Source organism: Saimiri boliviensis, chromosome 4 (genome assembly GCF_048565385.1).
Source record: "Saimiri boliviensis isolate mSaiBol1 chromosome 4, mSaiBol1.pri, whole genome shotgun sequence".
Taxonomy (NCBI): Eukaryota; Metazoa; Chordata; class Mammalia; order Primates; family Cebidae; genus Saimiri; species Saimiri boliviensis.
In genome coordinates, this window is record NC_133452.1 from 103,706,192 (window position 1) to 103,728,992 (window position 22,801).

The 22,801-nt window shown below is 51.2% G+C and overlaps 1 protein-coding gene across 1 annotated transcript in view; it reads right to left on the reverse strand.

Moving 5' to 3' along the window:
- The window catches only part of KCNK5 (potassium two pore domain channel subfamily K member 5), a 39,891-nt gene extending 17,717 nt beyond the window's left edge, over positions 1–22,174 (reverse strand). The window contains exon 1 of the mRNA XM_003923241.4: positions 21,624–22,174. Within this exon, the coding sequence (XP_003923290.1) occupies positions 21,624–21,809 (186 nt within the window). The 5' untranslated portion in view covers positions 21,810–22,174. The remainder of the gene's footprint in view (positions 1–21,623) is intronic.
- Between the last annotated feature and the right edge of the window lie 627 nt (positions 22,175–22,801).

Below are 22,801 nucleotides of genomic sequence, written 5' to 3' on the forward strand. Positions count from 1 at the left end.
ATTAAGCCCCCATCCTGCTCCCACTCCTCACTTCACTGCACTCATCTGTTTCTCTGGCCTCCTAGTTATCTACCCTAACTAGGCCATGAGCCCTTCAGGGAAAGACCCATGCATCCCTCAATCACAGAACAGAACCTAGCTCGAGTACATGCTCAAGTATTTGCCAAATGAATGACTGAGTCTCCAAGACGTGTGCTTTCCAGGGCAGGATGCTGGGCTCTGGCTCCACTGGAGAAGGCAGGGAGCCCAGACAGGTGCAGGCACCAGGCAGGTTGATGACTCTTTCCAGGCCCAGAGGCCTCCTGCCTCCTCCACCTGTCTGCAAGGCCAAAGCCCCCAGAGGTCCTAGCCCTGGTGAGTCAGTTCCCCAGCAGACTTTGGAACCGGCAGGATTCCAGAGGAAGGAGGCAGGCAGGTGAGGAGGGGTGGGGAGGAGCTAGTGGATGTCAGGTGGTTGAAGGCCTGATGGCCGTAGCTCTCCCCATGCATGCTGCTGCTTTTCTGCCCTCCCAGCAGCAGGAGGGAACGATGCTCTGATCCATGAAGCTCCTTAGTCCTGGTGGCTGCCAGTCCTGTTCCCCTGGACACATCTGCCTGCCCTGGGCCCCCTTGCCGGGGGCTCTAAGGACAAGGATACCCACTGCCAATATTGCCAGACTCCTACCTCCCTGGGAGGAAGGTGGCTCCTGACTCTATGCCACATTTGTCCCTCTAGGTTATACCTGTACCCTTGAAAAGAGTTGGCCTGACACTACCCCACCTCTTGCCTTTCAGAATGCACCTTAACAACCTAGCAAATGCCCCAACCCAGGGGCCTCCTCATCTGCTCTCCCTTCCTCCCTCTCCCCCCTGCGCCTGTGGCTGGCAGCTTGGGGTAATAAGTAACTGCCATCCTTAAGGGCTGAGGTTCTGATGATAAGAGATTATTAAATCTACCCATTTATTATAATTTAAGATGATCAAGTGGTTAAACTGTAAACCTCTTCATTAATTAAAAAAGAGCCCAGGAGGAACCAGAAGACGGGATTAATCGTCTACCAGGGGTGGGGCCGCTGGGTTTCTCTTCCCCTATGAAGTAAGCTCCCTGTCTGCTTAATACACAACATTCCCCTTCCCACCCAAACCGGGTCCCCAAGGAGCTCATTCGAGGAGTTGGTCTTCTCATCCACCCATGGCCTCTGAGCATGATCTTGTCCCCATCCTTATTCTCAAAGCCCCCTGCAGGATCCTCCTGAGAGCCAACCACCTGTCCCAAAATCCTTCCTTATTGTCTGACTCTAACCTAAATCCCTCCGGCTGCAGTCCAAGCCCATTTCCTTTGGTTCAGTCTGTGTCTGGAGACAGACAACAGCTGGCCTCCATCCTCTCTGGAATAAATTGTACAAGAAACTACCGGCAAACAGACATCTTGGGATGGCATTCTTTGCGGGGTGGGAGGGGGCTTTCTGCCATGATGACTCTCAAATCCTGAACTCAAACTCCACCAGAAGATTGAGTCACAATTAGAGACAAGAGCAGGACCTTGATGTCCAACAACCTCAAAATCACTGGGCAAGATGCAAAAGGAAGCTGGGTGTGGCGGCTCACACCTATAATCCCAGTACTTTGGGAGGTTGAGGCAGGAGGATCACCTGACATCAGGAGTTTGAGACCAGCCTGGCCAACATGGTGAAACCCCATCTCTACTAAAAATGCAAAAAATTAGCCGGGCGTGGCGGTGCATGCCTGTGGTCTCAGCTACTCAGGAGGTTGAGGCAGGGAGAACTGCCTGAACCCGGGAAGTGGAGGTTGCAGTGAGCCCAGATCACACCACTGTACTCCAGCCTGGATGTTGGACCAAGACTCTGTATCAACAAAAAAAAAAAAAAAAAAAAAAAGCTAAAGGAGTATTACCCTCAAGTTCAGGCTCCCTGACTCAGATCTCAGGCCATATCAGTTACCCCAGGGGCTCTGGCCACCAAGGCCCCCATTTGGAAGCCACCCAGCTGCAGTTAAAAGACGATCCTCAAATAGTGTGAGAAAGAAGAGGGAGCCTAATACATGTGGCTGGTGTCCCCTGACCATGCACCGTCCCTGCCCTCACTGTCCAGGTATGCCAGGAAGCAGCGAGGCCAGCCAGGCACAGCTGTTCTGCCCCTTGTGCCCTATATGCACTGCCCCCGCCCACCATCCATCCCCAGCCAACTGGGGCGTAGGACGTGACTGGGATTAAGAAACAGAGCCATTCTGTGCTAAAGGTATGGAAAATTACTGCCAGGCCCTCCTAGGACACAGAGGTTAGGCTGAGGCGAGGGACAGGGTGGGGGTTGGAAAAACTCCAACTCCCCTCACCTGGGGCCCAAGACGAGAGACAGCCAGACAACAGGAAATGGAAACTCTTCACTCTGAGACACAGTCCCATTGTGAAATGTGAGAGGCAGAAAGAACAAGTACCATGCCTCAGACACACACACACATCCTTTCTCCCCTCCACATGGTCTAGGATTTTAAGCACAAACTTTTCCAAGCCTTTTTAACCCCCAACAGCCAACCAGACTCTGGCAAGGCCTCAGCCTTCCTAGTGGAGTGAAAGAACATTTGACAGACAAGCCTGTACAGCATTGGCTACTCCCTAGCCTGGAGTCATGACTGCGGTTTCTTCATCTGTAAAATGGGAATGATGCCACCTCCTCACCGATCCTCAAGGTTATGGATCAAAAGGCTCGATGGCGAGCAGGAAGGCTGGTGCACAGGCAAGTTAGAGATGCTCCTGACGCGTGAACTTCTTGTTTACAAACACCCAGGGTTGTAGGGTAAGAGTGCTTTCTTTGTATGTGGCCGGGAGGATAATGAAAGAAGGGAAAGTAACGTGCCAGGTCTCTAAGTCAGCAGGGGAGCAGGCTCTATGCCTTACACAGCTGCACCCTGTCCCCTGTGGAACTGTTTTCGGTAAGTGGTAACAGGGGCAGCCACTTCTCAGACTTGCCCAGGGAGGTCGATCTCCCCTCAAGCCTGCTGAAGCAGAGCCCTTCATCCCTGGCATGCTGAGAGCGAAACAGCTGACCCAGCAGTGGACTGCCAGGACATGGCCTGCCCTCTTCATGCCCCTCGGCCCTCTCCCCAGGTGTAAAAGTAGGCTCCTGGCTACTTCCCAGGAAGGGTAGGGGACTAGGAGGGCAAGGTGGTAGAACAAGGGGTTCTCTTCGCCTTCACTCCCCCTAGGGTCCCCTCGATCATGCCCCTCTTTGGAGGCACAAAAATGTAGCTGTGAACACCTGCTATAAATGCCAGATCCAGCCAGGCACCAGCTCCCCAACCCATGCCCAAGGCAACCCACCGAACCAATTTAACCCAACAAAGATAGGACCAGAGTCATGGACAAACTTCCCTTGCTCAATGCAGCTCAAACCAGGGCCAACTGATGCATTAAGTGTTTGCTGAACACCAACCATGTGCCCAGGCACTGGGCAAAATAAAGGAAGTGCAAGGCACAGACCCTGCCCAGGAGGATCTCACAGTTTAACAAGAGACAGGCAGGGAGTCAGGAAAACAGTACATGACAGCAGAAGACGGCAGAGAAAGCAGCGGAACAAACCAACAGTGAGGCCAGGACAGTCCCAGGGGCTCACTCCATGCCCCTTTCAAGCCCAAGCAATGGAGCATGAAGCAGGGCAAGAAGACCAAACACAGATGGGGAACTGAGGCTCAAAACACATAAGTGAACCAGGACTACAGCAATCGCCTGGTTAGGGATTCTACTCACTCTAAAAACTATGCCCGCCCCTCCTAACTTTTCCCTACCCCCATCCTGGAGTACTCCATCTTCCCTGACCCAGGACCCCCACCATGGGCCCTACAAATAACCTGGAAAACTCCTGCAAATTTTAGCCTTCCCTTTCTTCCATTCTTTCTAGGTTTGTCGTGGGAAGATATACGCATAGTTTTCATCCCTAAGGAGAGAAATACCTGCTTAGCTGGTCAAGTCATCTGATCATTGTACACTGTGAACCATTAAGGGCTGAGGGATAGTTGGTGCTTCCCTACAGAGTGGGTAGGCTGAGAGGCTGAGCTGCAGCCGGCCATTAGAAGGAATCTGGAGACTCTGAGGAACAAGGACTCTCTTTCTATAGCCTGGTCTACTTCCAATGGAGCCACTGCTGAACAATCTGAATCCACAAGGACTAACCTGGCAAGGCAATCACACAGCTTGCACAAACACATGCTTTCTATCAGTTGGACTGGGGGTGCTCTCGCCTCAGCTGTGCTTACAAGTGTTCCAGTGGACAGGACCAGAGCAGGACTGAAAGCTGACAAGGCTCAGAGGGAGGCCAGCTGTGGCATCAGAAACTTCGGGTTCTGACCCAATATTCTAGTACTGTCCAAGAGAACTCTCTGATGATGGACATGCTCTGTATCTGCGCAGTCTCTCATGGCTACTGAGCACTGGAAATGTAGCCAGTGACTGGAGAACTAATATTGAATTTTATTAGTTTTAATTTAAAATGAAGCAGGCAGGCCAGGCGCAGTGGCTCACACCTGTAAGTCCAGCACTTTGGGAGGCTGAGGCAGGTGGATCACCTGAGGTCAGGAGTTTGAGACTAGCCTGACCAACATGGTAAAAACCCATCCCTACTAAAAATACAAAAATTAGCTGGGTGTGGTGGTGCATGCTTGTAGTCCCAGCTACTCCAGAGGCTGAGGCAGGAGAATTGCTTGAACCTAGGAGGCAGAGGTTGCAGTGAGCTGAGATTACACTATTGTACTCCAGTTTGGGCAACAAGAGTGCAATTCCATCTAAAAAAAAAAAAAAATTAGGCAGGCTGGGCACAGTGGCTCAGGCCTGTAATCCCAGCATTTTGAGAAGCCGAGGTGGGCAGATAACTTGGGGTCAGGAGTTCAAGACCAGCCTGGCCAACATGGTGAAACTCCATCCCTAAAAACACAAAAATTAGCCAGGTGTGATGGTGCATGCCTGTAATCTCAGCTACTTGGGAGGCTTGAGGCAGAAGAATGGCTTGAACCCAGGAAGCGGAGGTTGCAGTGAGCCGAGATGACACCACTGCACTCCAGCCCAGGAGACAGAGATTCTGTCTCAAAAAGTAAATAAATAAGCAGGCATAATGATTAGTAATATCAAGTCAAAAAGGTAAAATTGCATAGCAGCATGTGGGTAGTGACTACCACACTAGTACCAAGACTATATCAAGCACATCCTACCTGCAACCTCCCTAGGCAGAGCCTGCCTCCCCTGGACCCTCAGGATGACCCACGCCATGGGCCACTGTCCATAGCACATGGCTGACTTTGGATTACACAGTCCTGTGCTATTTCCTGTCTTGTCTATGCACATGTTTTCCATTCACCTGAAGGACAGGGCAAGGCTTCTTGGGCCCCCATGGGACTGGGTAGAGTTGAGAGCACACTGGGTCCAAGGCTGCACTTATCCATGGGCCTCTGCAGGACTCCCCTCGTGGACCACACCACCATCACCTTTGTGTGGGACACAGATCATCACTGGGAACAGCCGAATGGGTGTCCCTGGCCCTGCCATGTTCTCTTCTTGGTGACTCTCTGTCCTGGTATGCAATCTCCAACTTGGTCTGCAGACCAAGGGCTCACCTAGTTTCTCTCTCCAAGACCCTTCTCCTCAAAGCATTCCATAGCACTGCTGCCCAGGAAGCCAGCAGTCTGCTAGCTGAATTTAAAGATTTGAAAGATAAGAACAAGCTAGGCTCCAAAGACATCAATGGACTAGGACCAGTGCATCTCCCAGTCAGGTGTTCAATACAGTCCCTGGGAACCAATCCAGGCTGGTATCCTTGAAGCGGGATTGGTTCCAAGACCCCCTGTGGATACCCAAATCTGCAATGCGCAAGTCCCACAGTCAGTCCTTTGGAGCCCACAGATATGAAGGGTCAACTATACACTGTTAGTGATTACAGAAGTGATACTGGTTTTCAGAGTACTTTCTGCTAAAACCAGACGTTTCTATACCTTGTACATTAAAAATAACCAGTGTGGAAGTGGCTAATAGCACATGCATACATTTTGTCCCTTAAAAAATTGAGTTCTTTGTTATAAAAGCAATACAACTACATTACAGAAAATGTGAGAGGCAGAGAAAGAAAAGGTCATCAATAATCCTGTCTCCCCAACTGGGCCCTGCCTGGCTTCTGTTTTTAAATTGAGTTTCTGTGAGTCAGTGCTAACAGAGAGCACCACACACTTTAACTTACATCTTCCTGCTTTCCTCACCCCCCTCATCTTGTTTTTGTATAACTTCAAGTCTGGTTCATGCCTCAGGCCCACTTTGAGAGACATCAAATGGAGGTAGCAGGTCCCTGTTCCAGCCTGTCTAAGGGTCTCCCATGCTGCAGGCCAGAGTCCACCCATTCAATAAGCACTGATTAAATTGTGTGCAGAGCAGTGGAAGAGATATGTAAGAGTGTGTGGACACAGGTGGGCAGCCGGCTTCAGGAGGCTTAGAGTCTATGGGAAATTTTAAGATGTGTACACAATAATCCCAATACAAGGTGGGTGGAGATGGAGGGTTTGACCACATGGAGCAGCTCTCAGTCTCGGAGCATTCCAAAAAGGGAGGCTGTGCCAAAACTGAGTTCTGTGAACTCTGAATTTCCAGTGTGGTTGGTGGCAACAGGAATCTTCCAGAACAGAACCCAAAGTACCCTGCCTCAACCGTGGGAGCCTGCCCTGGGTCCAGATTAGACACTCCCAGGGCAATGCTGACACACGCTTTCACCAGGCAACCTATCGACCTGTCCAAACAGAGCGAGCGAAGTGTCCCCAGCTAGGAAGGCGCAGCATGGATGAGGGGCAGAAGGGCGTGGTCAGCACTGGCACGCCTAATGGCTGGGGATTGAATCTGGCCGGGCAGAATGCCCACTGCAGGGGCTAGTGACAGTTTTCCAGATTGTTTCCCAGGAGGTAGGCCCGGCTGAAGGGCAGAGGAGCGCTCTGTCGGTGCTGCCTCTGGGTTTGGGGGCTGCTGGGAGAGGCCAAAGGAGAGAGAGAAATACAGCTTCACAGTTCAGAACATTCATTAATAATTACCCTCATGCTTGGTGCTAGGTTTTGGATCCAATGGGGTACAGGCCCAGGGCCTGTGGGGAGGGAGGGCAGAGAAGGCTGCAGGCCAGGCAACAGTCTCCGAGCAGTGTCCTCTGACATGGGGCAGGGGAGCCTAGAGAGTGATGTAGCTAGAAAGGAGGCAACCCCCAGGCTAGGGTCACCCCCCAAGCCAGGTCACCCCCAAGCCAGGGTCATCCCCAAGCCAGGGTCGGGAGCCACCTCAATAGCTCAAGTTGACAGCCCAACCCACAGGAACTTTTCTACCTTGAAGTGCACAGCCCCTCACAATATGCCCACCCCACTCAATCCATAAAAGGCATTGCATGGTGACACCCTCCCACCATAGTATGGTCCCATCAACCTCAAAGGCAGAACCAATGTCCAGTACTTCATTCCCACAACACTTAATCCAGCACTGGGCATACAGCTGGCACTCATTAAATGTTGAATCAACCTTATTGAACAAGTGCTTAGCTCAGAAAGGTGCAATGACCTGGCCTAGCCCCATAGCAAGTTGGCAGAGCCAGGCCAGGACTCAGCTGTCTTCTAGTCCCCCAGCTGTGGGTGAGTCCAGCTCTCTGGGCCAGGCATTCGGTGGACTGCAGGGCTGAGGCTAGAGTCTGGGAGATGGGGGAGGTGGGTGTTGAAAGGCTGTTAATCAGGACACCCTCCCTTTTCCTGCTAGCCCAGGGGGTGCTGACAAGACACTATAGCTTCGGCTTGCCCCGCTTAGCCCACTCAGCACTTATCCTCTTGGCCAGAGGCAGCCCTTCCACTCACTGCTCCAAAGGGGGCAGGGATGCTGAGAAGAGAAGGGCACCCTTCCAAAGCTAACAGTGTCAGGATGCATTCCACTGCCCGGGAGGTGAGAATTTTTATTTGAACAGGAGTGATAGGGAAGGTATGGGATGGATGTCTTTCTCCTCCAGAGAGTCTGCGAATAGATGCCTACCTCCATCCTGCACAGGGGCATAAGAGGAGCAGGAACCTTGCATTAGACACAAAGGGTACCCAAGCCAAAATAAACATCCATAAAGGGCCCCGCCCTTGGCATGCCACAGAATAACCTGTTCCGAGCCATGCGGGCAAGACTAAAGCTATTACCTCCCAACGTGCAGACCAGAGTCCAGCTAGAGGTTAACCCTAGGGAAACCAAGTGGGTGGATGTGACACCAGCATGGGTTTAGCTGACAGGGAGGTCAGACAGAAACACAGCTTAGAGGCAATCAGATCTCCCCAACCTGATTCTTTCTCGGGGTTTTTAGTCTCAGGGTCCCCTGACCACAAGCCTGCCAAGCAGCAGGAGTTAGCAGCAGTAAACAAAAGTCAGGGGCCTATTAGGGCTGTCAGGATAGGTGTCGGGGGAGGGACTGGGGATTGAGTTAACAGCCCCACCTCTGAGCTGTGGCGTCCACTTACATAGCCAAAATGGCAAACAAAACTATATATGGGGCTGGGCGCGGTGGCTCACGCCTGAAATCCCAGCAGGTTGGGAGGCCGCAGCAGGCGGATCACCTGAGGTCAGGGGTTGGAGACCGGCCTGGCCAGCATGGCGAAACCCCTTCTCTACTAAAAATACAAAAAAACTGCCAGGCGTGGTGGTGCACGCCTGTAATCCCAACTACTTAAGAGGCTGAGACTGGAGAATCGCTTGAACCTGAGAGGCGGAGGTTGTAGGGAGCTGAGATCATACCACTGCACCACAGCCTGCACAACAGAGTGAGACTCTTTCTCCAAAAAAAAAAAAAAAAAAAAAAAAAAAAACTATATATGGTCAATGTGGCCAGGAAACAGCAGTACTTTGGTGTCAGAACCCAGAAGACTGAACAGTACAATGCTGGGAGGTAAAGGGGCCAGCTAACACATGCACGAGGCACTTCCTAGGTGCTGGGAGCGATGGGGTATGTGTGGAAAACCCAGTCTCAAGGAGTAACTTGTACCCTAGCAAGATTCATAAGACTGGCAGCAGTTTAGGACAGAATGGCCTCTATGTGAGAGGTGACTGCAGAGCTCTGGCTCTGAACTCAGAGGGCCTGGGTTCAAGCCACTAACTAGCTGTTACTTACCCTCTGCCTCTGTTGCCTTGCAAAATCAGGTTCCCCACAGTGCCTGTCACTTATCATTGTTGGGAAGTCGACACGACGTAGGCCACGCAGGTCCCATTAGGGCTGACATGCGGGGCTGGTGTGACTCTCCTTGCTACCACCTCCCAAAGTCCTTTCCGTTATCAGTGGATAAGAAAGAACTTCCAGTTCTGGCTGGGCGCAGTGGCTCAGGCCTGCAATCCCAGCACTTTGGGAGGCCGAGGCGGGGGTCAGGAGTTCAAGCCCAGCCTGGCCAAGACAGTGAAACCCCATCTCTACTAAAACTACAAAAATTAGCCAGGCATGGTGGCAGATGCCTGCAATCCCAGTTATTCGGGAGACTGAGGCAGGAGAATCGCTTAAACCTGGGTGGCAGAGGTTGCAGCAAGCCGAGATGGCACCACTGCACCCCAGCCTGGGCAACACAGTGAGACTCCATCTCGAAAAGAAAAGAAAAGTCCAGTTCTTTGGAAAAGTTGAAACCCGCCATTAGTGTGCAGAGGTGTAGAATGCCTCTCCTCACCTAGGCGCTGGCCCCTGGGGTTTCCTGTCTGTAGTGCAGCTGACTGGGATCAACAGGAGGGGTCCAGAAAGAGGCAAGATCACACAAGCAGCAGAGTCCAATTCATTTGGGCCACAGCCAGGGCTTTGGCTTAGTCCAAGGACGAAGAGGGAGATCCTGGAGGATTTTCTGAGTTTTGAGGTCACAATCTCACTAACGGGATCCCTGACTGCGGTGGGCGGTGATCTGATGGGAGACCTACTAGGAGATGTGACAATCACCCTTTGCCTGACCTCTTTGGGGCACTGCTTCCAAGAAGCCTTCCCTAATTGCCCCACTTAGCTCTAACTGCTCTTTTATTGTAATTCTCCCACCCCTCTCCATGAGCAGAATAACCCTGGGCAAGTTACCCTTGACTCAGGAGGCTGGAGGCCGGTTAAATAAACACTAAGCTCCTTCCAGCCTCACATTTTACGATTTGCTGCCACAAGACGTGCCCAAAGCATGAGCCACCCCCTGCCAACCTCCAAGACATGCTGGAGAAACCAGCCAACAGCTCCTTGGGCGCAGACGCAGGAGGAGCAAAGTCCAGGGCTGGATCGACTCTCTGGGGAGCAGGGAGGCATCAGATCCTTTCTGCCTAAAGCCCTGGCTGGCCCAGAAAAACATCCTCCTTTCCGAGCCTGGGGTTCAACACAATTTCAACTTTTGCCTCTTATCTGGAAAACTAGTGGGAGGGGAAGCTGGTGCTAAAGGTCAAAGGAAGGGGTGTGTTGGGGCAGGTTAGGAAATCAGGTAGACCAGTTTAGTATAAGTAAGTGGGCTGCACCCCAAGATACCACCAAGAGCTTTTTTAACTTAAAGGCCATTTTAAAAGGGATTAGAAATAAGGTGAGAATGGCCCAGAAAAGAAAGGCCTGTTGCCTGGATCTGTACAGGCTTAGCTGTTAAAGCAATCTGAACTTGGTTTTAGAGACTGTTCTGCCCCCAGCTAATCCTCACCAGGCCTTGGTGTCCCCATCTAGCTAATGGGATGGGATCCATTTGGCTGCCAGACCTCCCAGACTCAGGATGGTAAGGGCAGGTGAGGGGTGCACACAAGCACAGTCTGTGTAGCTGCAAACATCTTAGAGAACTGGGTGGTGTACCTGGTACTGCTGGCAACACCCTGCAAACGCTTCTGCTCCTTCCCCCTGGAGTGGGCCAAAAAATGGAAAAAGTCCAGTGCAGGCTTCAGTCATGCCAAAGGTGCCCCCAGCTAGGGAGCTGTCCTTCTCCCCTGCAAACAGTGTGGGCCTCCTGGCCAACTCCACTTTAATTTTCAGAAGCCTCTGAAAATTAAAGCAGTCTCCACAAGGAAGGGCTGCCCCTGCAGGGGGGTGGCTTTTTTTTCTGCCCAGGCTGTCCTCTTGTCTTCTTGGTTTCCAGAGAGGCAGGGAACAGGGCTCATTCTCTTGCAGCAGTCCTTGAACAGGTCTGGGCACACAGTATGTGCTTAGTAAAATATCTGCTGAATGAGAAACTGCATGGTTTGCTCTATCTCAAGTTCCTTGAAAGCAAAAACCACAGCTCCCCTCCAGCACCAAGGGCAGACCTGCTCAGTGTGCTCTTGCTGACCTGTGCTGCCTGGGCCTTATTTCACAGGGGACAGGAATTTGGGAAAAGTTGATGGAACATGGGATGGGAGTAGGGGAAGCAGAAGAAGGGGCTCCTGTAGATAAACAGACTCGGCTAGGGAGAGCTGTTTTATTCTGTAAAGTCCCTCCATCAAAGGGGAGAAGTTGACAATAGGCTGGTCTTAAAGGCTTCCTCAAACGGGAAGCTGCACTGAGCAAGCTTTACAGGCATTTTCTCATGCTGTCTTCACTACTCTTTCGAGGTGGGTATAATTAGTTCCATTTTCAGATGATGCAATGTGCTCAAGTTCTCACAATTTGTAAAGGCAGAGAAATGCTATTAAATCCCAGGTGTGACTTGAACACCTGCCCTTAACCAGGTGTCACTGCAACTGGCAGGAAGGAGGATGTGAAAGTAATTTTAGTAATGTCACACCTCTAGCCTGGCCAACATGGTAAAACCCTGTCTGTACTAAAAATACAAAAGTTAGCCAGGTGTGGTGGTGCATACCTGTAGTCCCAGCTACTCAAGAGGCTGAGGCAGGAGAATTGCTTAAATCCAGGAGGCAGAGGTTGCAGTGAGCCGAGACTGCACCATTCAACGCTAGCCCGGGCAACAGAGTAAGACTCTGTTTCAAACAAATAAATAAAAATAAAATAATGGCACCCCTACAACTTCCATGACTCAGAGCCTGTGAGACCAAGGACCCGAGTCTGGGCCTGGGGCACCTGGCTTAATTCACTCTGCTGTGACCTTGCAAGAGGCTTGACTGCACTGACTAGACTTTCAACCAAAAGGGCCACACAACTTTTGGCATCCCCCTGAGCTTAGCACACTGCTGGACAAACAGACACAACAAACTGAGCAAGACTGAAACCTATATGCTCACTGAGCATCTCTGAGAGCTAGGCCTGGCAACACAGGCCCAAGGCTGGGAAGACATGGTCACTGCCCACGAAGGTTGCAAATGGTCCAGCTGGACCTAACTAGCACTCCAAGCCTTTTTGAATGAATGGACAAGTCCAGAGAGGGAAAATCTGGCCAGGGACGCACAGCATAAACCAGTTTGCAGGTAAAAGTAGAACCCAGGTTAAAATCAGTTTTTTTTCCCTACACAGCAGTTCAGATTAGGGTTCCTCGTCCCCAGCCCCAAGCACAGAAGCACACAGACAAATGGAAGGGGGCTCTGCTGTGTCCTACCCACCCAATGTGGCCAGGAAGGCCCCTGCCAGCCCTCAGGGCCAGTCTCCAGCTTACACCATTAAGCAAAGTGCATCCTGCCACCAGCTGCCCTGCACAGCTTTTCTCCTAGACTCAGGAGCAAGCATCCCACTTCATAGGAGGGGCCCAGCCAAACAGCTGCAGCCAGATTACAGTGGGGCACAGAGGTGACAACAGCCAGAAGTACACAGCCCTGCCTAAATAGTTCAGCAGGAAACCCAAATATTTAGATGGAAGAGAGGAAAAAGAATGCATATTTCAAAGCCAATCAAAGATGAGAGGGGAGGCGGGTGGTGTCTGCCCTGAGTGAGGGCCCAGCTCTGATCCCAGGCCCTGGGTAACCATCATCCAGGGAGAATACCCATGAGACCATCTGGACCCAGGAATTCTCCAGAAAAGTTTTAACCAAGGCCTGGGACAAGCCACGACTGAGCAGAGCCCTGTTAGAAGAGAGAAAGAAGGAAATCATCCATATTTTTAGGTGTTGACGATTAACCCTTTTAGGTGGTTGATTTGCTGGAAATAGGAAACAGTGGCTGACTGACACCACTAGAAGAAACTTGATGGGTTTTATCATCTTCCCTTGTCCCCATCCCCCAGATTAGGAGCTCACTGCATGGTGGGTCCTGCCGGGAAGTGTCAGGGACAGAGTACACAGAGGAACTGAGTACAGGAGCAGCAGAAAACACGTAGACGGTCACCTGTTACATGTGCCAAACATGCTAACATGTTAACGTAGATTCTGTGGACATGAGGGAGATACTGTACTATTATCCCATTTCGCAGATGAGATGGCTTGCTCAGCGAGGTCACACAGCTCACTATCCTGAACACACTCAGTATCCCCATGCACACTAAGTAAGACTCTGAGGACACCACATACGCCCTGCACTTTCTCACCTCTATGCTTTGCTCCCTGTTTTTCCCACCTTCAGTGTAGCCTCACATAGAAGAGAATAGTTCAGAGTGTGAGCTCTGGGTTCAAAACCCTGTCCTTCCACTTCCTAGTCACACAGCCTCAGACAAGTTATCCAACTTCTATGGTCCATTCTGTTGCTTCTTCTGTGAGGTTGTGCTGATCACGGCACCTACTGCAGAGGGGGGCTGCCATGATTCAAAGAGACAATGTACATAAAGGGCTCCCACATTCTGTGGCCATGTAAGTGCCTAGTAACTACTGGTTGCCCAAGCCTGTCGCTCACAGCCCCTAGCTCTACCTCCACTTATGGATAAGACTAAAAGCTCAAGTCAACAGGAGGAGTTGAATCTCAGTCCTCTACCCAGCAGTGTAGACCTAGGCAAGTCACCTGGCCTCTGGTTTCCTGTCTAATGGAAATAGCAATAGCCCACAGAACTGGTTCAAGGAGACACAGGTAACATCCCAGCCCAATGCCTGGCACCTGGTAGGCACTCAACAGAATGCCCGCAGGGCTACACTACGCATGCCCCTCATCCTCTAAGCCTGCCTTCTTCTAAGTGCAGGAGCAAAAATTCATCTCTCTCCCTGGTGCACACCTGCCAGGTGCATTTACCAACATCAATCTGGTAACAGCTCCTTATTCTTTCTCCATGTTAGGGGCCCCCTGAGGTCAGGGGCTGTGTTTTGTTTGGAGCCAGATCTTCCACAGGCCAAGGAGTTTGGCTATAGGCATCAGGAAACAGGAAATGAATCCTCCCAGCCCCTTCAACCTTTGCCCATCCCACCAGCCTCTTCCATCTACAACCCACCACTGAGCACTTTGGACTTTATTTCCTCTCATTTCACCACTGTAGCCCAATTACGTCTCCTCAGCTAAGCTGAGCTCCAGAGGGTTAAAAACTCTCCAATATCGGAGGCTTCATCATGTACAGAAAGGACAGCCAGTAGGGAGGGTCCCTTCTGTTCTTCCAGCTCCACTGTATCCAGGTCTCTGAGGTCCAGAGATTGGGATAACTGCTCACCAGAAGACTAGAGGCCTTAGGCAGCTGAACAGAGCTAGCACTGGAGCACACCACCCCGACTTCTGCATAAAGGGACAGCTAAAATGCAATCTGGGAAGGTCACCAAACAGGAGAGGGAATGTCTTTGACTAGGCCAGGGACCCATACCTGGACCCTCCAAAGGGCTTATAGTAGGAAGAGAACTAAAGTGTGAAGATCAGTGGGTTCTTCTGGGAGCTGTAGGCTCTGTGGACTTTCTGGACAAACCCACGCTACATCCCATCAGCAGGAGAGAAAAGAAGGAGGGGGTGTCCTTATCAGAACACCCACAGAGTGAAGGGATTGGCCCACAGAAATGTCGTTAATTTAGAGTTGAATGCTCCACTTCTTTTATGTTGTAAATGGCTGTGGAGGAAAAGGAAACTTTCTGAAATGTTGTTCACTCCCCTATTTGAAAACTGCAAAAATTTGATGGAGTTCAAATTCCTTGGCAAAACCGAAGAGCTTAATCATGTGACCCTCACCTCCCTGGCCTGTGGGTACAGCCTGGTGGGTCCATCCTGCAAATGCCTCCCCAAGGGCTATGGGCAAGAGATAGCCACCATTCCCATCCTTTTTCTAGTTCTTTATAAGTTTGGTTGATACACACCCAGACACAGGATCACTGCATTACTCAGTAGTTCTATTTTTCATTGAGGAAACTCCATACTGTGTTCCACAGTGCTTGTACCATTGTATACACCAAAAGAAATACTGTATGACTCTACTTATGAGACATCTAAAGTAGTTAAGTTCACAGAAACAGAAAGTAGAATGGTGGTTACCAGGGGCTGGGTAGAGAGGGAGGAGAATTGTTGTTGAATGGGGTGTAATTTCAGTTTTGCAAAATGAAAAAGTTCTGGAGCTCTGTTTCATAACTGTAAATATACTTAACACGACTGAGCTGGGCTCTTAAAAGTAGCTAAAAAGGCAAATTATATGTGTCTGTGTTTTTTTTTGCATTTAAAAAATTCAGTTGACATTCTCTCTGCTCTGGAAGAACTTTCTGATTCTTTGCAATACCAATTAGATGCACACCACACCTGTGCAGACACCGCTCTATTGCAACACAGGAATATCTAGGCATAGCAGAAATGGCAGCTAACAGTGAGCATTTACTATGTACAACACATTATTCTAAGCAAACTATTGTGTGCCTTCAGAGGCCACCCCCCAACCATCAGACATACTGCTTGGATGGTGATTGCTTCAGCAACACCACTAAGGCCCTGCAGTGGCAGCTGGAGACAGATCCCTACTGAGGGCAGCACCTCCTCTCTCCACGTACAACCACCCTTGGGAAGAATGGAACAGGCAAGGGGACTGGGGACTCAATGAAATCTCAAAGAGACTCACTTCCATCTTCTCCACTCCCTAAAAGGAATATTAGAAGGGGGCAAACCTATTTCATGTGCTTTCCTATGGTCACCTGCCTCACTTCTCTGCACCACCCCAGTTCTGGCTACTTGTTCTTGCAGCACAATGCAAATATAGCATCCCAATTTGCACAGAGACTGGCTCAGGGGCCTGGCTCCTCTGCTCCCCAAAGCCTTGCTCCTCTCTCCCTCCTCCCACCCCTCCCAGCCACACACACAGTTCAGAGGCTGAGCCCAATCTGCCAGCAAACAGCCAAGTTCAAGATGAAAGCCTTTGGCCTGAGGTCAGGGCCAGCCAAGCACAGCATCCAAGACCAGGGGATTGTGTTTCTTTCAAACGCCAGACTATAAATAGGGCAAAACCCCAGGAAAATATTTAAAAGCAACAATCATCACCTCCCTTGCATCCCCACCCCCACTGGAAACTTTCAACACTTGCTAATTTCCACCCTCAATGATTCTCTAATACTATGCCATCTGTAATCATCCTAAGGGCTCTAGTAAACCTTTCAAAGCAATTTAATAAAAATTCACTTTCCCTGTTAAAAAACTAACCAGAGCAGTTAAGTAAGGCAGACTAAGGCTTTTTTTTTTTTTTGGCTGTCTTCAACTTTTGAGTGGAATATAAATAAGAAACAAGCCATTGAGAGAGACCTCTTCAATTTCCTCTCAAAAAAACCAGCCTATCCACTTTCCACTTCTGCACTCCTAGCCAGTAAGAACTCAAGCTTGGACCCAAGGATGTGGAGGCCTCCAAGCTCCTCCATAACCAGAAGAGCGGTTGTGCTACCTTTACTTAACAAAGGCTGTTAAGTGGACCAGTGCATTTTGCAACTTCCGACAAGGCCCAAGACAAAGAGGGTGTTCATATTAACCCTTAGCTTTCCAAAAAATTCAACGTACCCTGTTCTAGGCATTTCGGTCAGATGTAATTTTGTCATATATTCCATGGTTTTATGTTTCAAATCTGGGGAGCAGGATTGGTGTTAAGCGTGTCAGAACCTCAACATTGGAACTAGCCTTACGACTAGGACTGGAGTGTGTATCAGTCCAAAGGGTCCAGAAAATGAAAGGCGGAACACATGGAAAACCTCAGAACCCACGAAAGCACTTGGAGCTTAGGAAGGAAGGAGGCCAGTGGGATCCAAGCAGCTTCCGGGAACAGGTCAGCTAAGTGGGCAGGCTAGCAAAACCCGGACTTTGGTCTGGGATGCCAGACAGAGGGCAGGAACTGGGGTGACCCTACCCCACCCCCAGGAGACAAGGGACTCTTGAGAGCAGCAGCGAGAAGCCTGCAGACTGCCTTCCCCAGGCTAGGAGAAAGGGCAAGTCACCGCCTTCTGTTAGGACTCTCTTCTCCTTTCCTTTCTCAGTTAGGTTTTTTTTCTTTTCTTTTCCTTCCTTCCTTCCCTCCCTCCCTCCCTCCCTCCTTCCTTCCTTTCTTTGTGTTTTAACAAGACAGGGTTTCACCATGTTGGCCAGGCTGGTCTTGAACTCCTGACCTCAGGTGATCTGCCTGCCTCGGCCTCCCAAAGGGCTGAGATTACAGGCGTGAGCCACCACGCCTGGCCTTTTCTTTTCTTTTTTGAGACAAGGTCTTGCTCTGTCGCCCAGGCTGGAGTGCAGTGGCGAAATCCAGGCTCACTGCAGCTTTGACCTCCCTAGTTCCCAGCTGCTCTTTCTAATCTAAGACCCTACTCTGGCTTGAGGTCATCTCCTGAGAGCCCTCCCTGACCTCTCAGGCTGGACTAGCCCCTCCTTAAGAGACCCTCCTGAAATCCTCCGTGATAGTCCACACCCACTGTCTTGTTCCCAGTGGGTTTATGTAACCTTTTCTCCAGCGGCTCCGAGCCTGGCCCAATTCTTTGTATTCCAAGATAACCAGACACTTGCCCAGTGTCTGGCACATGGTGGATGCTAACAAATGCTTGCTAATTTCCAGGTACTTTAAAGTATGAAACTTAGATTTGAAACCACCTCTGCTCTATGTGATACCAGACAAGTTACATCACCTTTTCCTCATTCACGGGGTGGTCTTCAAGAATCAAAGTGCTTATTCAAAGTGTCTGGGGCATGGTGGGCTCTCAAATCCTTTCTTGCTTCTGATCACTGCCCACCAGAGGCAGAAGGTTAAGAAAGGCTGTCGTTCCATCCCTTCAATCCCAACCCCTTTGTTTTTGGTAGGGTGGGGGTTGGGGGCTTCCAAAATGAGAAGGACAGAGGGGTAGACTGATGTATTATTTCAGTAACAGAGGTACTGGGTCAGCCAGGCAACAACACAGGAGATGCCTGTATGCCATTACCTGTGCTAGAGGAAATAGAAAGTAGAATTTCCCAGCACATGAGGGTCCAGCTGAACCAATTTCCTAAGCTCAGTTGCAGAGCAACAATCTTCACAGGCCCAAGCTCCTGGGGCAGACTGTCTGGTTCCCCCTCCCATCCCACCCCCACAGGCTGTGCCTCCCGTGGTGTCCCTGTGGCCATTCTAACTTCTCTGGGCTTCAGCTTGCTTACTTGAATATACACTGTAAAGCGTACCTGAAATAAGGCAGGTAAGTAAAGCTGCCTTCCTCAATAAATGCTAAGGTCAGGAGACCTGTTGACTTTTTATAGACATCTTGCCTAATGTTTCTACTTTACTGGAGCCTCACCAAACATTCACTTTGCAGATGAGGAAAGGAAGGCAATGTTAAGTTACATGGCTTGATGGGTAAATGGCCGAGCCAGATGGCAAAACCAGCCTGTGCCCTCTCTCATAAAATAAGGATAATAGAACCCACCATGCCCAACACAGAGTAGGTGTGCCATAAATGTTAATTTCCCTTGTGAGAGTCTCTGCAAATAGGAGGAGATTGGGAGAATGAGTCACAAAAAAGATCTTGTTTGAGAGCAAGCGTTCAAGATGGTTCTGAAGACAGGAAAGAGGATGATCACGTGGTCCCAGGCTGGCAGGTCACTGAGCACTTGAAAGTCAGCCTGCACCTCCCTTCAGCCACAGCAGAGGGGAGGAAGTACCTGACAATCTGGGGAGTATTTCTAAAGAAAGCTCATTTAACTCCCTTTCTCACACATTTGAAAGAGCATACACGACTTCCAGGGTAAGAGAGACCCCAACCCAGACTGCACCCCTTCTCTCTCAGCAATCCTTGCCCCGCCCCTGCTCCTACCCCAGGAATTCCTAGCCAGGGTCTCCTTCATGATTCAAAGGTGATTTAGAACCAGCTAAAACACAGAGCCAGGCCGGGCGCGGTGGCTCAAGCCTGTAACCCCAGCACTTTGGGAGGCCGAGGCAGGTGGATCACGAGGTCAAGAGATCGAGACCATCCTGGTCAACATGGTGAAACCCCGTCTCTACTAAAAATACTAAAAATTAGCTGGGCATGGTGGCGTGTGCCTGTAATCACAGCTACTCAGGAGGCTGAGGTAGCAGAATTGCCTGAACCCAGGAGGTGGAGGTTGCGGTGAGCCGAGATCGCGCCATTGCACTCCAGCCTGGGTAACAAGAGCAAAACTCCGTCTCAAAAAAAAAAAAAAAAAAAAAAACACAGAGCCGGAGGCGGAAAATGCCCAAGCAGCCAGATGGGAAAGAAGATTTTTGAGTTTTCATTTTTCCTTAAACCAATATCCTGAGGCCTGAGGCAGTACCCCAAGTCACCAGAAAGCAGAGCAAGGCAGATTTCTGCAGATTAAAACTGATGCCAGCAAATGCTTCTACTTGACCATTTTGATTTCTTGGGTTTTTTCCTGTCACTGGAGGGGACTCACCCAGTTGGGGTTGGTTTGGGAGTTTTTTTGCGGGGGATGCGGACAGGGCTGTCCTTCTTCAAGAACTTATCTATAATTGTCTCCAAAGCAGACTGGCTTGATGCCCAAATCTTTTTTCTAAAAATCACCTGCCCATTATTTTTTTTGGGGGGTGGGAGGTAAATGTTGATAGATTTAATAGGATCACTAAATAAGAGGCATTTTGCTTGTTCAAATACCTTCAGGAAGCAGTCTAGCCTCCAAAGCTACGACCACCAGCTGCACCCGGCTGCCTAACCCCTGGACGCCCCCCCCCCCTTTCCCTTCTCCTTGTGTTTTGAAGTTTATTTTCCCACATTTAGCCTTGAATTCTTTCCTTCCTTCCCCTGCAGTAGTGGAGCAACAGCTTAGATGGAAACACTTCGAGGGCAGCTCAAGGCTTTATCATTCCCTGCCTGCCCTCTTCCCCCTCTAAACAAAGCCCTGGAACAAACTAAACAAAAACTTGTTCTCCAGAGGAATTGTTTCCTCAAGGGAAATCATAAATCGATCCCCTCCCCACAACACCCCCTCCCTAGGGTAGACACGAATCAGAAGGAAGCCGTGTGGATGCTTTATGCCAGGAATCTTGCTGTAAGGGGGTAAATCAATCAGCCACCTTCTGAAGTTCATCCTCCTCACTATCACCTCCCACCTGCCTCTACCCCGGGAAACTGCTACAGGGCAAGAGACCCTCCACTAAAATCCAACACTGAGCCTGCTCAACTCCCCTTCCACGGGCCTCCTTAAAAGACAAGTCTCCCCACACACGGCTGCCAGCAAACACCTATATGCTCATCTGTGTGAATGTCCATTGATCTGGGGACAAGGTTTTCAAGTTTTTCAAATGCTTTCAACCTAACAGTCCTCAGCAGAAATAAGGACGATTGGCTCATTCCCATTTCTCACATGGGGAAAATGAGTGACAGCTAGATAGGCTCATAGTATTGGGGTGCTGCTGTAGACTAAATGTTGCTCCTCATCAGACCTCCTTTCTGGCCTCTTTTACCCTAAGAACAATGTAACGCCTTGGACAATCTACCCCTACTCCCACCTGCGATCTAGAACTTTTACCACGGTCCTGGTCGTTCCACTGGGGGAGCAGGCCAGGAAGGGTTAGTGGATGAAGCTGAGCCCTCAAGAAACTGCGGTAGAGGACCCCAAGGCTCCAGACAGAATGGGCAGCCCGTTTATCCTAAGTGAGGTAAATGCCACCCATAGGGCTGTGCACCAGAAGATAAGCGGTTCCCAATCAGCACGGAGGGAAGTCCCCCGCCCACCCCAATTCCGCACACATTCTCCGGACCCCTCGCAAAGGGACAACGCCGGTTTTATTCGTTTGTGCAAACTGCTACTTTCACAAAGTTTAACTCCAAGCCCTTGAAGGATGTCTCTGCGAGATAAGCCTTCCCGGAAGCCTGAGCGCGTCCCCAGCATTCCAGGCATCAGCCCTCATCCCGTGGGTGCGGGCCCCACAGAGCCCCCCGCTCCTCTCCGGAACCCTGCTGGGGGCGGGAAGATTTTACTCAGGCTCGGGCGGGGGGACCCTCCCGTGACTGCCGGGTTCACGTTCCTTAAGAGAAGCCTGGCAGGCGCGGCACTGGCCCCGGAGAGAGGAGGTGGAGACACGAGGGGATGGCACCAGGCTCGGCTCCCGGACTCCGGGAGCGTCTCCAGGGAAAGATAAACGCCTTTATCCGCCCCACAGCCTCCTTCCAAGGAGGGAGGTACCGTCACACCCACACAGCGGAGCCCAGTTCACCCGGGAATCAACTCCAATTTATCTCCGGCCAAACTAGGTTCCAAAGAGTCTCCGCGCCCGAGGGATCCCCGTGTTCCTCGGATGAGGGACAGATCCTAGAAGCCTGACCCACGATGGGACATGCTCTCTCGTCACCCCCTGAACATTCCACAGGGACTGAGGGTCAACCAAAGCTGTAAAGGGGTCTTCATTTCAGCGCCCCTGAAGCTCAAGCTGGCTTCAGGTCTATGGGGCTACAAGCGGCTACTGACCTCTAGGATCTTGTCCAGGCCCTCCTGACCCAGGCACGGGAACTCCTTGAGCAGATGCAGCTTCTGTGTGTAGTAGTTTTTCTTGGCCTCCTTCCAGTGCGGCTCCTCCAGCACTTCGAAGATCGCCGCCCCAATGGCCAGGTAGAAGATGATGGCCGAGGTGAGCAGAGGGCCTCGGTCCACCATGGCTCCTGAACGGCCGCCTCCTAGAGAAAGCCTCCCCTAGCCCCAGCTGCTCCCAGTCCGCCCGCCCGCCAGCCTCTGGAAACAGCTGTTTGAATTTGGAGCTCCGCATGCGCAGTGCCCCGTCCCCACCGCAAGCGCCGCTCCCCGGAGAAAGTTGCTCCGCCAAACTGGCCCACGGAGCGCTGGGAGCTGCGTGGGGCCCCACTGAGGCGGCCCGGGGTGGGCGAACACCAGGGGGGCCGAGGGGGCGCTCTGGACTGCGGAAGCGTGAGGAGCGGGAGGAACACGGGGCTTGACTCTGCACAGACACGTGGGCCGCTTCCCCAAGCGCCGCTCCTCCGCGCGCCACTAGCGGTGTGCGCCGCGCCCGCTTCCGCGCGGCTCTTTAACCAGAGCCAGGGGCCCTGGAGTGGGAGGAGCCCAGGCGGGCCCCGCCCCTTCCCCGGGCAGGCCGCGCGGCGAGAGCCGGAGCGAGCACGAGGTTCGCCCTGCAAGGGGCTTGGTCCCGGGGGCAGCCGCCAGGGGAGGCTGCGCCGCCCACCCAGACCTCCAGGCCCCGCGGTGCCCGAGGGGTTGCGGTCTCTGGGACTCGTGTTTGTTTTTAGGGCTGGCGTGTTAACTAAAGTGATTGTGACTGAGGTCAGGAGTTTATTGCTTTTGTTATTTTTATCGTAATTCCATTTTCATTTACCGATGTTTCTAACAAAAAAGTTTGATGCTCAGTCTTTTTGTGTCTCTCTTCCACACACCTTCCTAGACGCCTGAGGAAGGGTGTTAGAGCGGGACTGAAGACGCGTAGGGAATCAGAGGACATCAGGAACGAATCCATCCAGTCACACGAGATTCCTCCCTTTCACCCCGTTCTCACCTACCCTGGTGAGACCCCTGCATCTGGAAGGAGCAGGCAGCTCAATTCGAGACACCCCTATGAGCCCTCCAGTACGCAGTAACTCTACGGGAAACACTTGACGTCTTTCATACACATGCTCCAG